Consider the following 15,253-nt stretch of genomic DNA (forward strand, 5'->3'; position numbering starts at 1 on the left):
ACAATGCCCTACACATGTTCATTTTCCTAAAAGCACAAAGGTTTTCTATCAAGGGGCAGAAACATTTGCCCTTGGTAACAATATTCAAAAAGAGAAAAATCATTCCATGTTGTTGTAAGAAACCATAAATCCTTCAGGATAGATGGCAGAGCTCTGGGGTCACTGGCACTGATAGCAGGAATGCTTTTATCAAAATTCTGTTTTTAAAAAAATCAGTTTGCATTTAAAAAAATATTGGCAAGGTAGGTATTTAAAGAACAGTGACAAGGTTCAAACTAATATATATAAAACAGCCAGAAAGAAAATGTAATAATAAAATAAATATGCAATATTTCTTTTGTTTTTTAAGGATCCATAAACAGTATTATGCAAATATCTTCGTAAGAATTTTGTTTCCATATTTATTCAAAGCATTTATAGAACTCATCAAGTACATATACAAACTACATAGGAAAACATTTCACATATTATTATTCTAGCATTCATTTAAGTAGAGGAATGCTTTTTTTTAAACTTGCAAGTTTATATCCCTTTGATAGCATCATAGTCTTAAATAATTACAGAAATCGATCTGTTTAACTCATAATCCTACAGCTAGGTAGAATTCCAACCAATATATAATAAGTATGATCATATGATTCATACGAGCATAGATAAAATAACTCAAAACTGCCAATGCAGAAACCAGCAGTGGTTTCCAGGTAGCTCACCCTGTCTGCTGCCAGGAAGTGTTAACGCAAGCTGTTGCAACATCATATTCCTGTGTCACAGCACAGAGCCAACTGCCTGCATCTACACAGCAAAAACTACAGCCAAGGGCAAAAGTCTGAGAAAACATCTAGGAGTTTTCCCATCACATGTTTTCTATTTTTCCCAGGCACAGAGAAATCTGCACTCAGAAAGTGAGACCTAGAGGGAGGAAGAGAACCTGTGTGAGGGCTTAAAAACGGCAATTTTACAAGATTACCAAAGACACAGCATCCTTGCTCAACAACAAAAAGCTTTAGCAAATCATCTAATGGGGCACCCAAGACTTGACAAAGTGCATATTTTTCAATCTCCCCAGATACAGCTTGTGTCCTGAGTGTCTGCATTTCTGCCTTGGTCTCCCTGGGAAATATCCATTTATCATTTCCCTAGTACACACATTTGGCCAGGGCACGGCAACTTCAGCCTGGCCGTCCCAGAGAACTGCACACTTGTCAGCTTATAGGAGCTCGGGACAAAACATCAGCCTAAGAAGGGAAGAGAGGATGCATGCCTGGAGAGCCCCAGGGACATCTGGGTGTCCCGGCTTAATTACCGAAGCCACGAAGACATCGCCGATCATTTCCACGGAGTCCCACTCAGAAACGCGGCTGGCCAGCGCAATCTGAAACAGTGAGTGGCACTGCAGGATCTCTTTGACTCGGTAGAACACCATCTTCAGCTTCCTCTCGCTCAAAACCTTTGGCTCCATCTCAGACAGTGGCTTCTCATATTGCTAAACCAAAGTGATCAAAGACTGTTTAGACTTTTCTCTTTTAGAGCCTGGGTCTTGTTCTGTTGTCCTAGCTTAAGTGCAGTGGTGCGATCTCGGCTCAGTGCAACCTCAAACTCCTGGGCTCAAGCCATCCTCCCACCTCAGCCTCCTGAGAAGCTGGGATTATAGGCATGTGCCATGGGGCCCAGCTGCTTCAGACTTTATTTTTTTTTGAGATGGAGTCTTACTCTGCACTCTGTCAGCCAAGCTACAGTGGTGCCGACTCAACTCACTGCAACCTCTGCCTCCTGGGTTCAAGCAATTCTCCTGCCTCAGCCTCCTAAGTAGCTGGGACAAAAGGTGCACATCGCCTTGCCTGGCTAATTTTTTGTATTTTAGTAGAGTCGGGCTTTCACTGTGTTGCCCAGGCTGGTCTCAAACTCCTGAGCTCAGGCAATCCGCCTGCCTCGGCCTCCCAAAGTGCTAGGATTAAAGGCTTGAACCACTGCATCCAGCCCAGACGTTTTTAAAGCTCAGATAAATGAATGTAAATATTCACTTACATAAATTATAATTATTTCAAAATAATCATGACTTTTGATGTCAATATACAGACATAATATTTAGATCCTTTTGAGAATTTTGCAAATTTGCATGTTATGTTTCATAAACATGTATGTGTATAAAACATATATGTATCAAAATGTATATACATAAAAAAGAATAAAAATGTATGTATTATGTAACATGACATTTAAGTACCTCCAAAATCCTCGTAAGAGCATCTACATAGTTCTTTTCACTGTCGACAACTGAACCCAGTATATATCTTCTTACAACCTGTGGGAAATTTAAAAGTACAGTGATAGAAAACTGCTTTATAATACATACAGATAAATTTTACTTCTATGCTGAGGCTTGCTGAGAAATAACTTTATTTTTAAAAAACAGTGCACAAAGGTAACCTAATTAAATAACATTACAGGTACAAAACATACTTTGCCCCATTAATACAACTATATTATGTTTTAAACCTGAAACTATAAACCATAACTACAGCAGGACAAATAAAATTAAAGCACTGAAAAGAAATTCCTTCACTTATGCAATGATAATAAACTAAATTAGCTGGTTGTATTTTATGTATCCAATATTTGAGTAGATGATATTTCATATGAAATAAGGATAAAAAATAGTTCCAGTCTTCATCAATGAATGTTATTAGCAACATTTATTTAAAATCCTTATTCCAAAGTTCTAGGAAAACAAAGTTTGTGGAATGTGGAGGGATCAATTATTTCTTTTTTTTCAACCATCCAGAGATTTACCTATGAGGCCAAGAATGTGGACAGTAAATTACTCATGTCACTTAGTAGTGCAAAAAAAATCTCTATGATCTGAGATGTTTTCAATTAAAACCTGACGTTATTTTCTGTTTTGCTTTTCATCGCTGAACCACATACAATTACAGGCTTGTGGCTCTAAGATCCCATGACAGGCCAATGAGGATACCTGGCATTTCCCTCACTCTAAACACAGTCCAGCTACCAATTCACAGAAAACAGAGCAAAACAGGGCAATGGAGTTGCTCCTAAACCAGCATGCACACTCATGCATATGAACACATGCACAGGGCATACCCCACACACACACTCCTGCAGACACCACCCACATACATGCAAGATAACACACTCATGTGTATGAACACATGCACGGGCACACCACAACACACACACACACTCCTGCACACACATGCACGATAACACACTCATGCATATGAACACAGGCACGGATACACCACACACACACACATATCTGCACACACCACCTACATACATGCAAGATAACACACTCATGTGTATGAACAAATGCACAGGTACACCACCCACACACAGACCTGCACACACCACCCACATACATGCAAGATAACACACTCATGCATATGAACACATGCACAGGTACACCACACACACACTCCTGCACACAGAACCCACATACATGCAAGATAACACACTCATGCATATGAACACATGCACAGGTACACCACACACACTCCTGCACACAGCACCCACATACATGCAAGATAACACACTCATGCATATGAACACATGCACAGGTACACCACACACACATACACACATACTCCTGCACACACCACCCACATACATGCACAATAACACACTCATGCATATGAACACATGCACAGGTACACACACACTCCTGCACACACCACCCACATACATGCAAGACAACACACTCATGCGTATGAACACATTCACGGGCACACCACACACACACACACTCCTGCACACACCACCCACATACATGCACAATAACACACTCATGCATATGAACACATGCACAGGCACACCACAACACACACTCCTGCATACACCATTCACATACATGCACGATGACACATTCATGCATATGAACACATGCACGAGTACACTGCCCCCCCACATACCTGCACACACCACCCACATACATGCAAGATAACACACTCATGCATATGAACACATGCACAGGTACATCACACACAAACACACTCCTGCACACACCACCCACACACATGCACGATAACACACTCATGTATATGAACACATGTACAGGTACACCACACACACACACCTGCACACACCACCCACATACATGCAAGATAACATACTCATGCATATGAACACATGCACGGGCACACCACATACACACACTCCTACACACACCTCCCCATATACATGCAAGATAACACACATATGCACACACATAAACACACCACATACATACACACAGACATACCAGTGTATTACCAAGCTATCTGCAGTTACGCTATTTGAAGGGACCACATTGCCACCTAGCGGGCAAAGAGCATTTTTCACAATTGCAGGACAACCAAGATCTCTACACAGCATGATTAACAGGGAGAGATTATTCTCTTCAGAGAAAGAATTATTCCATTCGCAAAAGACAAAAATCAACCTTTCTAAAATACCCAAAAAAGAAACTGATATATTAAAACATATAGATGTGCCTGGGATTAAACACATACACACACACACACACACACACACACACACACACACACAAACTAGAATCTGGGAAGCTCCAGCAGCTGCTGCTGACTGATTCACAGGAAATGTCAGAGCACAGAGGCTTCCCTTTCAAAGGAGAGCTTAGAACCCAAGGGCCAAGCAACCCCTCCCATCATCAAACCCAGGCCAGTCTTTGTTCTGAAATTCAGATTCCCAGACACTATCCCAAGGGTCCTGAGTCACAGTTGTGGGTTCAAACATAGGAATTTACTTGTGTATACACACACACACACACACACACACACACACACACACACACACACACACAGTTTAAAGTCCTGAGATGATAATATTGTAGTATCAGGTCAAAAGACCTGGAATAGGTATAATATTAAAATACAAAAACAAAACCAATCTTGCAGGTTTCTTGGCTACTGCATGTGATGTCAGTCTTTTTGGCAGTTCAATTTGACATATGGAATATGACCCACCCACTAAGGGGTGGGTCGGGAGCCTCCAGTGCTGACACTCTCTCTCAGAGAACCCTGACCTAAAGGTCACAGAGGAGAAATCCATCCTGAAGGCAGGCCCCATAGAGAGGGTTCCTGGCATGAAGGTCACAGGGTAACTATACAAAGCCAGGGCTGGAGGACAATCAGAGAGCTCCTGGACCTGAGCATGGAGAGCTGCAGATGGTGCCTGGGCCTGGCCCAGCCCTGCCCTTCCTCATGTCCCTACCAGGAAGGGGGACAGGACAGGATTCTCTTGTCTTCCAGCATCAAGGGAACTTTCCTCACATACACAACCCTTCTGTATTTCAAAAAGAACATTTTCCTTTTCCCACCCCCAAATTAGGCATGCAAAGAATGTTTAATATACACATTGAAGAGTTATGGTTCCCTTAATGCAATTCTAGAGGAGAACAAGAATTAAAGAGCATTAATATCCGCTGTTTAACCTTTCAAGAGAAAACTCCCATGGACAACACATTTGGCAGGAGGAAATACATAATCGATGTGAATCATGACTGCAATAAAGAAAGCTGGATGGAAAAATAGAGAAATTCTAAATACTAATAAGTTTCTCATCATAATCCCAGCTATCATCTACTTGAAGATGACAGGACAGTGCTAACATCAACGAGTCCTTCATATACATTATTTTACTGAATGATTATTACGTGATGAGCTTGATGCAAGAAGACATTAAAATCCACTCTTCAAAAAAAAGGAAACCAGAACATCAGAAATTAACCACTAGATAAAAGTCACCCAGATACTCAGAGCAAAAAACTTAGGGTTTTCATCCAGATCCAAGACTAATTTGGGAAGTTTAACCCGTTTACAGATACCATAAAACAATTAAAAACAGCCTGCAAATACTCACTGACCAACTCGGCCAAAATCAATGCCCAACACAGGCATTTACAAACGTGCCATCCAACAAAAGGTCCAACCATCTTTCCTCTGATATATGCCCACATCGATTAATCACTACTAAGTCTCTCGCCCTAGAACATCAAATCCTACCCAGTATCTCAACGCAGAATCTGTACACCACTCAGTGCTTCCTCAAAAACCCCTGACACACTACTCAGTGTATCCTCAGAGACCCTCCCACCGACTCAGTGACTCCTCACAGAGAGTCACCCCACTCAGTGTCTCCTCACAGACACTCACCCCACTCAGTGTCTCCTCACATACACTCACCCCATTCAGTGTCTCTTCATGGGCACCAGACACAGTGTCTCCTCACACATACTCACCCCACTCAGTGTCTCCTCACAGAAACTCACCCTAGAGTCTCCTCACAGACCCTCACCCCACTCAGTGACTCCTCACAGAACCTCACCCTAGAGTCTCCTCAGAGACCCTCACCCCACTCAGTGTCTCCTCACACACTCACACCCGAGTCACCTCACAGACACTCACCCACTCAGTGTCTCCTCACAGACCCTCATGCACTCAGCGTCTCCTCACAGACACTCACCCACTCAGCGTCTCCTCACAGACACTCACCCACTCAGCGTCTCCTCACAGACACTCACCCACTCAGCGTCTCCTCACAGGCACTCACGCACTCAGCGTCTCCTCACAGACACTCACCCACTCAGCGTCTCCTCACAGACACTCACCCCACTCAGCGTCTTCTCACAGACCTTCACACACTCAGAGTCTCCTCACAGACACTCACCCCACTCAGCGTCTCCTCACAGACACTCACCCCACTCAGTGTCTCCTCACAGACACTCACCCTAGAGTCTCCTCACAGACCCTCACCCCACTCAGTGACTCCTCACAGACCCTCACCCTAGAGTCTCCTCAGAGACCCTCACCCCACTCAGTGTCTCCTCACACACTCACACCCGAGTCACCTCACAGACACTCACCCACTCAGTGTCTCCTCACAGACCCTCACGCACTCAGCGTCTCCTCACAGACACTCACCCACTCAGTGTCTCCTCACAGACACTCACGCACTCAGCGTCTCCTCACAGACACTCACCCACTCAGCGTCTCCTCACAGACACTCACCCACTCAGCGTCTCCTCACAGACACTCACCCACTCAGCGTCTCCTCACAGACACTCACCCCACTCAGCGTCTTCTCACAGACCTTCACACACTCAGAGTCTCCTCACAGACACTCACCCCACTCAGCGTCTCCTCACAGACACTCACCCCACTCAGTGTCTCCTCACAGACACTCACCCCACTCAGTGTTTCCTCACAGACACTCATCCCATTCAGTGTCTCCTCAAAGACACTCACCTCCCTCAGTGTCTCCTCACAGACCCTCACCCTAGAGTCTCCTCACAGACCCTGACCCACTCACTGTCTCGTCAAAGACACTCATCCCACTCAGTGTCTCCTCACAGACACTCACCCCACTCAGTGTCTCCTCACAGACCTTCACCCTTCTCACTGTCTCCTCACAGACCCCTCACCCCACTCAGTGTCTCCTCACAGACACTCACCCACTCAGCATCTCCTCACAGACCCTCACACACTCAGCGTCTACTCACAGACACTCACCCACTCAGCGTCTCCTCACAGACACTCACCAACTCAGTGTCTCCTCACAGAACGTCACCCCACTGAGTGTCTCCACACAGAAACTCACCCACTCAGGGTCTCCTCACAGACACTCACCAAGACAGTGTCTCCTCACAGACCCTCACCCACTCAGCGTCTACTCACAGACCCTCACCCACTCAGTGTCTCCTAACAGACACTCACCCACTCTGGGTCTCCTCACAGACACTCACCCACTCAGAGTCTCCTCACAGACCCTCACCCACTCAGTGTCTCCTCACAGACACTCACCCACTCAGTGTCTCCTAACAGACCCTCAACCCACTCAGTGTCTCCTCACAGACACTCACTCACTTAGCGTCTCCTCACAGACCCTCACCCCACTCAGCGTCTCCTCACAGACACTCACTCACTTAGCGTCTCCTCACAGACCCTCACCCCACTCAGCGTCTCCTCACAGACACTCACCCACTCAGCGTCTCCTCACAGACACTCAATACACTCAGTGTCTTCTGACAGACACTCACCCACTCAGTGTCTCCTCACAGACACTCACCATTCTCAGTGTACCCTCACAGACACTCACCCACTCAGTGTCCCCTCACAGACACTCACCCTACTCAGTGTCTCCTCACAGACCCTCAACTCAATCAGTGTCTCCTCACAGACACTCACTCACTCAGTGTCTCCTCACAGACCCTCACCCCACTCAGCGTCTCCACACAGACACTCACCCACTCAGCGTCTCCTCACACTCACCCACTCAGAGTGTACTCACAGACCCTCACCCCACTCAGTGTCTCCTCACAGACCCTCACCACACTCAGTGTCTCCTCACAGACCAACACCCTAGAGATTCCCCACAGACACTGACCCACTCAGTGTCTCCTCACAGACCCTCACCCACTCAGTGTCTCCTCACAGACACTCACCCCACTCAGTGTCTCCTCACAGACACTCACTCACTCAGTGTCTCCTCACAGACACTCACCCCACTCAGTGTCTCCTCACAGACACTCACCCCACTCAGTATCTCCACACAGACACTCAACGAATCAGCGTCTCCTCACACACACTGACCCACTCAGAGTCTCCTCACAGACACTCACCCAACCTTAGTGTCTCCTCACAGACATACACCCCACTCAGTGTCTCCTCACAGACCCTCACCCCACTCAGTGTTTCCTCACAGACCCTCACCCTAGAGTCTCCTCAAAGACCCTCACCCCACTCAGTGTCTGCACACAGACCCTCACCCTAGAGTCTCCCCACAGACAGTGACCCACTCAGTGTCTCCTCACAGACACTCAACAATTCAGACTCTCCACACAGACACTCACCCCACTCAGTGTCTCCTCATAGACCCTCACCCTAGAGTCTCCCCACAGACAGTGACCCACTCAGTGTCTCCTCACAGACACTCACCCACTCAGCGTCTCCTCACAGACACGCACCCACACAGCGTCTCCTCACAGACCCTCACCCACTCAGTGTCTACTCACAGAAACTCACACACCAAGTGTCTCCGCACAGACACTCACCCACTCAGTGTCTCCTCACAGACACTCACCCTTCTCAGTGTCTCCTCACAGACACTCACCCACTCAGTGTCTCCTCACAGACACTCACCATTCTCAGTGTCTTCTAACAGACCCTCAAACCACTCAGTGTCTCCTCACAGACCCTCACCCACTCAGTGTCTCCTCACAGACACTCACCCCACTCAGTGTCTCCTCACAGACACTCACCCTTCTCAGTGTCTCCTCACAGACATTCACCCACTCAGTGTCTCCTCACAGACACTCACCCACTCAGTGTCTCACAGACCCTCACCCCACTCAGCGTCTCCACACAGATACTCACCCACTCAGCGTCTCCTCACAGACACTCACCCACTCAGAGTCTCCTCACAGAATCTCACCCCACTCAGTGTCTCCTCACAGACCCTCACCCCACTCAGTGTGCTCTCACAGACCCTCACCCTAGAGATTCCCCACAGACACTGACCCACTCAGTGTCTCCTCACAGACACTCACCCACTCAGTGTCTCCTCACAGACACTCACCTTAGGGTCTCCTCACAGACACTCACTCACTCAGTGTCTCCTCACACACACTCACCCACTCAGAGTCTCCTCACAGAAACTCACCCAACCTTAGCGTCTCCTCACAGACATGCATCCCACTCAGTGTCTCCTAATAGACCCTCACCCCACTCAGTGCTTCCTCACAGACCCTCACCCTAGAGTCTCCTGAAAGACCCTCACCCCACTCACTGTCTTCACACAGACCCTCACTCTAGAGTCTCCCCACAGACAGTGACCCACTCAGTGTCTCCTCACAGACACTCACCAATTCAGTCTCTCCTCACAGACACTCACCCCACTCAGTGTTTCCTCACAGACCTTCACCCTAGAGTCTCCTCACAGACACTCACCCACTCAGTGTCTCCTCACAGACACTCACCCACTCAACGTCTCCTCACAGACACACACCAGCACAGCGTCTCCTCGCAGACCCTCACCCACTGAGTGTCTACTCACAGACACTCACCCACCCAGTGTCTCCTCACAGTCACTCACCCACTCTGTGTCTCCTCACAGACACTCACCCAATCAGAGTCTCCTCACAGACCCTCACCCACTCAGTGTCTCCTAACAGACCCTCAACCTACTCAGTGTCTCCTCACAGACACTCACTCACTCAGTGTCTCCTCACAGACCCTCACCCACTCAGTGTCTCCTCACAGACACTCACTCACTCAGTGTCTCCTCACAGACACTCACCCTAGAGTCTCCCCACAGACACTGACCCACTAATTGTCTCCTCAAAGACACTCACCCACTCAGTGTCTCCTCACAGACACTCACCCCACTCAGTGTCTCCTCACAGACCCTCACCCTAGAGTCTCCTCACAGATACTCACCCACTCAGTGTCTCCTCACAGACACTCACTCACTCAGCGTCTCCTCACAGACCCTCACCCCACTCACTGTCTCCACACAGACACTCACCCACTCAGCGTCTCCTCACAGACACTCACCCCATTTAGTGTCTCCTCACAGACACTCATCCCACTCAGTGTCTCCTCACAGACCCTCACCACACTCAGTGTCTCCTCACAGACCCTCATCCTAGAGTCTCCCCACAGACACTGACCCACTCAGTGTCTCCTCACAGACACTCACCCACTCAGTGTCTCCTCACAGAACCTCATCCCACTCAGTGTCTCCTCACAGACACTCACCCACTCATTGTCTCCTCACAGACACGCACCCATACAGCGTCTCCTCACAGACCCTCACCCACTTAGCGTCTACTCACAGACACTCACCCACCCAGTGTCTCCTCACAGACACTCACCCACTCTATGTCTCCTGACAGACACTCACCCACTCAGAGTCTCCTCAAAGACCCTCACACATTCAGTGTCTCCTCACACTCACCCAGTCAGTGTCTCCTTACACACCCTCAACCGACTCAGTGTCTCCTCACAGACACTCACTCACTCAGCGTCTCCTCACAGACACTAACCCCACTCAGCGTCTCCTAACAGACCCTCACCCCACTCAGCGTTTCCTCACAGACACTCACCCACTCAGGGTCTCCTCACAGACACTCACCCACTCAGTGTCTCCTCACAGACACTCACCCCCTCAGTGTCTCCTCACAGACACTCACCCCACTCAGCGTCTCCTCACAGACCCTCACCCACTCAGTGTCTCCTCACAGACACTCACCCACTCAGTGTCTCCTCACAGACACTCATCCTTGTCAGTGTCTCCTCACAGACATTCACCCACTCAGTGTCTCCTCACAGACACTCACCCACTCAGTGTCTCCTAACAGACCCTGAACCCACTCAGTGTCTCCTCACAGACACTCATTCACTGAGTGTCTCCCCACAGACCGTCACTCCACTCAGCGTCTCCACACAGACACTCACCCCCTCAGCATCTCCTCACAGACACTCACCCACTAAGAGTCTCCTCACAGACCCTCACCCCACTCAGTGTCTCCTCACAGACCCTCACCCTAGAGTCTCCTCAAAGACCCTCAGCCCACTCACTGTCTCCACACAGAACCTCACCCTAGAGTCTCCCCACAGACACTGACCCACTCAGTGTCACCTCAGAGACACTCACCCCACTCAGTGTCTCCTCACAGACCCTCACCTTAGAGTCTCCTCACAGACACTCACCCACTCAGTGTCTCCTCACAGATACTCACTCACTCAGAGTCTCCTCACAGACCCTCACCCCACTCAGTGTCTCCACAGCGTCTCCTTACAGACACTGACCCAGAATCTCCTCATAGACACTCACCCCACTCAGTGTCTCCTCACAGACACTCACCCTAGAGTCTCCTCAAAGACCCTCGCCCCACTCAGTGTCTCCACACAGACCCTCACCCTAGAGTCTCCCCACAGACACTGACCCACTCAGTGTCTCCTCACAGACACTCACCCACTCAGTGTCTCCTCACAGACACTCACGCCAATCAGTGTCTCCTCACAGACCCTCACCCTAGAGTCTCCTCACAGACACTCACCCACTCAGTGTCTCCTCACAGACACTCACAAACTGTCTCCTCACAGACCCTCACCCCACTCAGTGTCTCCACACAGACACCCACTCACTCAGGGTCTCCTCACACACACTCACCCACCCAGAGTCTCCTCACAGACACTCACCCACCCAGAGTCTCCTCACAGACACTCACCCCACGTAGTGTCTCCTCACAGACACTCACCGCACTCAGTGTCGCCTCACAGACCCTCACCACACTCAGTGTCTCCTCACAGACCCTCACCCTAGAGTCTCCTCACAGACACTGACCCACTCAGCGTTTCCTCACAGACACTCGCCCCACTCAGTGTCTCCTCACACACCCTCAACCTTGAGTCTCCCCACAGACACTGACCCACTCAGTGTCTCCTCACAGACACTCACTCACTCAGCGTCTTCTCACAGACCCTGACCCCACTAAGTGTCTCCACACAGACACTCACCCATTCAGCATCTCCTCACACACAGTGACCCACTCAGAGTCTGCTCACAGACACTCACCCCACTTAGTGTCTCCTCACAGACACTCACTCCACTCAGTGTCTCCTCACAGACCCTCACCGCACTCAGTGTCTCCTCACAGACCCTCACCCTAGAGTCTCCTCACAGACCCTCACCCCACTGTCTCCTCACAGACCCTCATCCTAGAGTCTCCCCACAGACACTGACCCACTCAGTGTCTCCTCACAGACATTCACCCACTTAGTGTCTCCTCACAGAAACTCACCCCACTTAGTGTCTCCTCACAGACCCTCAGCCCACTCAGTGTCTCCACACAGACACTGACCCACTCAGCATCTCTTCACAGACACTCACCCACTCAGAGTCTCCTCACAGACACACACCCCACTTAGTGTCTCCTCACAGACACTCACCCCACTCAGTGTCTCCTCAGAGACCCTCACTACACTCAGTGTCTCGTCACAGACCCTCACCCTAGAGTCTCCCCACAGACACTCACCCACTCAGTGTCTCCTTACAGACACTCACCTGCCTCAGTGTCTCCTCACAGACCCTCACCCTAGAGTCTCCTCAGACCCTCACCCCACTCAGTGTCTCCTCACAGAACCTCACCCTCTAGTCTCCTCACAGACCCTCACCCACTCAGTGTTTCCTCACAGACACTCACCTGCCTCACTGTCTCCTCACAGACCCTCACCCTAGAGTCTCCTCACAGACCCTCACCCACTCAGTGTGTCCTGACAGACACTCAACCGCCTCAGTGTCTCCTCACAGACCCTCACACCACGCAGAGCCTCCTCACAGACCCTAACCCACTCAGTGTCTCCTCACAGACCCTCACACCATTCAGTGTCTCCACACAATCACCCACTCAGTGTCTCCTGACTGACACTCGCCCACTCAGTGTCTCCTCACAGACCCTCACACTGCTCAGTGTCTCCTCAAAGACCCCTCACCCACTCAGTGTCTGCTGACAGACCCTCACCCACTCAGTGTCTCCTCACAGACACTGACCCACTCAGTGTCTCCTCGCAGATCCCTCACCCACTCAGTGTCTCCTCACAGACCCTCACCCACTCACTGTCTCCTCACAAACCCTCACCCTAGACTCTCCTCACAGACACTCACCCACTTAGCGTCTCCTCACAGACACTCACCCCACTGACTGTCTACTAACAGACACTCACCCCACTCAGCGTCTCCTCAAAGACACTCACCCACTCTGTGTCTCCTAACAGACACTCACCGACTCAGCGTGTGCTCACAGACCTTCAACCACTCAGCGTCTCCTCACAGACACCCACTCAGCGTCTCCTCACAGACACCCACTCAGCGTCTCCTCACAGACCGTCACCCACTCAGCGTCTCATCACAGACAGTCACATACTCAGCGTCTCCTCACATGCACTCACCCACTAAGAGTCTCCTCACAGACACTCACCCCATTCAGTGTCTACTCACAGACACTCACCCACTCAGCGTCTCCTCACAGACACTCACCCACTCAGCGTCTCCTCACAGACACTCACCCACTCAGTGTCTCCTCACAGACACTCACCCCACTCAGTGTCTCTTCAAAATCACCCACTCATTGTCTCCTGACTGACACTCACCCACTCAGTGTCTCCTCACAGACCGTCACCTTTCTCAGTGTCTCCTCAAAGACCCATCACCCACTCAGTGTCTGCTCACAGACCCTCACCTGCTCAGTGTCTCCTCACAGACCCTCACGCTAGAGTCTCCTCACAGACCCTCACCCAACTCAATGTCTCCTCACAGACCCTCACCCACTCAGTGTCTCCTCACAGACACTCACCCACTATGTGTCTCCTCACAGACCCTCACCCACTCAGTGTCTCCTCACAGACAGTCACCGTATTCACTGTCTCCTCAAAGACACTCAACCCACTCAGTGTCTCCTCACACTCACCCCACTCAGTGTTTCCTCACAGACACTCACCCACTCATTGTCTCCTCAGACACCCTCATCCACTCTGTGTCTCCTCACAGACAATGACCCACTCAGTGTCTCCTCACAGACACTCATCACACTCAGTGTCTCCTCACATACCCTCACCCACTCTGTGTCTCCTCACAGACACGGACCCACTCAGTGTCTCCTCACAGACACCTTACCCCACTCAGTGTCTCCTCACAGACCCTCACCCACTCACTGTCTCCTCACAGACTCTCACCTTAGACTCTCCTCACAGACACTTATCCACTCAGCGTCTCCTCACAGACACTCACCCCACTGATTGTCTCCTAACAGACACTCACCCCACTCAACTTCTCCTCACAGACACTCACCCACTCTGTGTATCCTCACAGACACTCAACGACTCAGCGTCTGCTCACAGACCTTCACCCACTCAGCGTCTCCTCACAGACCCTCACATACTCAGTGTCTCCTCACAGACACTCACCCACTCAGCATCTCCTCACAGACCCTCACCCACTCAGCGTCTCCTCACAGACACTCACCCACTCAGCCTCTCCTCACATACATTCACCCACTCAGAGTCGCCTCACAGACACTCACCCCAGTCAGTGTCTACTCACAGACACTCACCCACTCAGCGTCTCCTCACAGACACTCACAAACTAAGCGTCTCCTCACAGACACTCACCCCACTGAGTGTCTCCTCACAGACACTCACCCACTCAGCGTCTCCTCACAGACCCTCACCCACTCAGC

The 15,253-nt window shown here is 49.8% G+C and overlaps 1 protein-coding gene across 8 annotated transcripts in view; it reads right to left on the minus strand.

Moving 5' to 3' along the window:
* Nucleotides 1–15,253, minus strand: part of ARHGEF10 (Rho guanine nucleotide exchange factor 10) — a 145,517-nt gene that overhangs the window by 61,452 nt on the left and 68,812 nt on the right. For all 8 annotated transcript variants that reach the window (XM_064369777.1, XM_064369778.1, XM_012458678.3 and 5 more), the window contains 2 exons: nt 2,225–2,302; nt 1,304–1,483 (listed from right to left, as the gene is read on the minus strand). In XM_064369777.1, the coding sequence (XP_064225847.1) occupies nt 1,304–1,483; nt 2,225–2,302 (258 nt within the window). The remainder of the gene's footprint in view (nt 1–1,303; nt 1,484–2,224; nt 2,303–15,253) is intronic.

Source organism: Aotus nancymaae, unplaced genomic scaffold (genome assembly GCF_030222135.1).
Source record: "Aotus nancymaae isolate 86718 unplaced genomic scaffold, 86718_ANA_hifiasm-v0.15.2.pri h1tg000090l, whole genome shotgun sequence".
NCBI lineage: Eukaryota > Metazoa > Chordata > Mammalia > Primates > Aotidae > Aotus > Aotus nancymaae.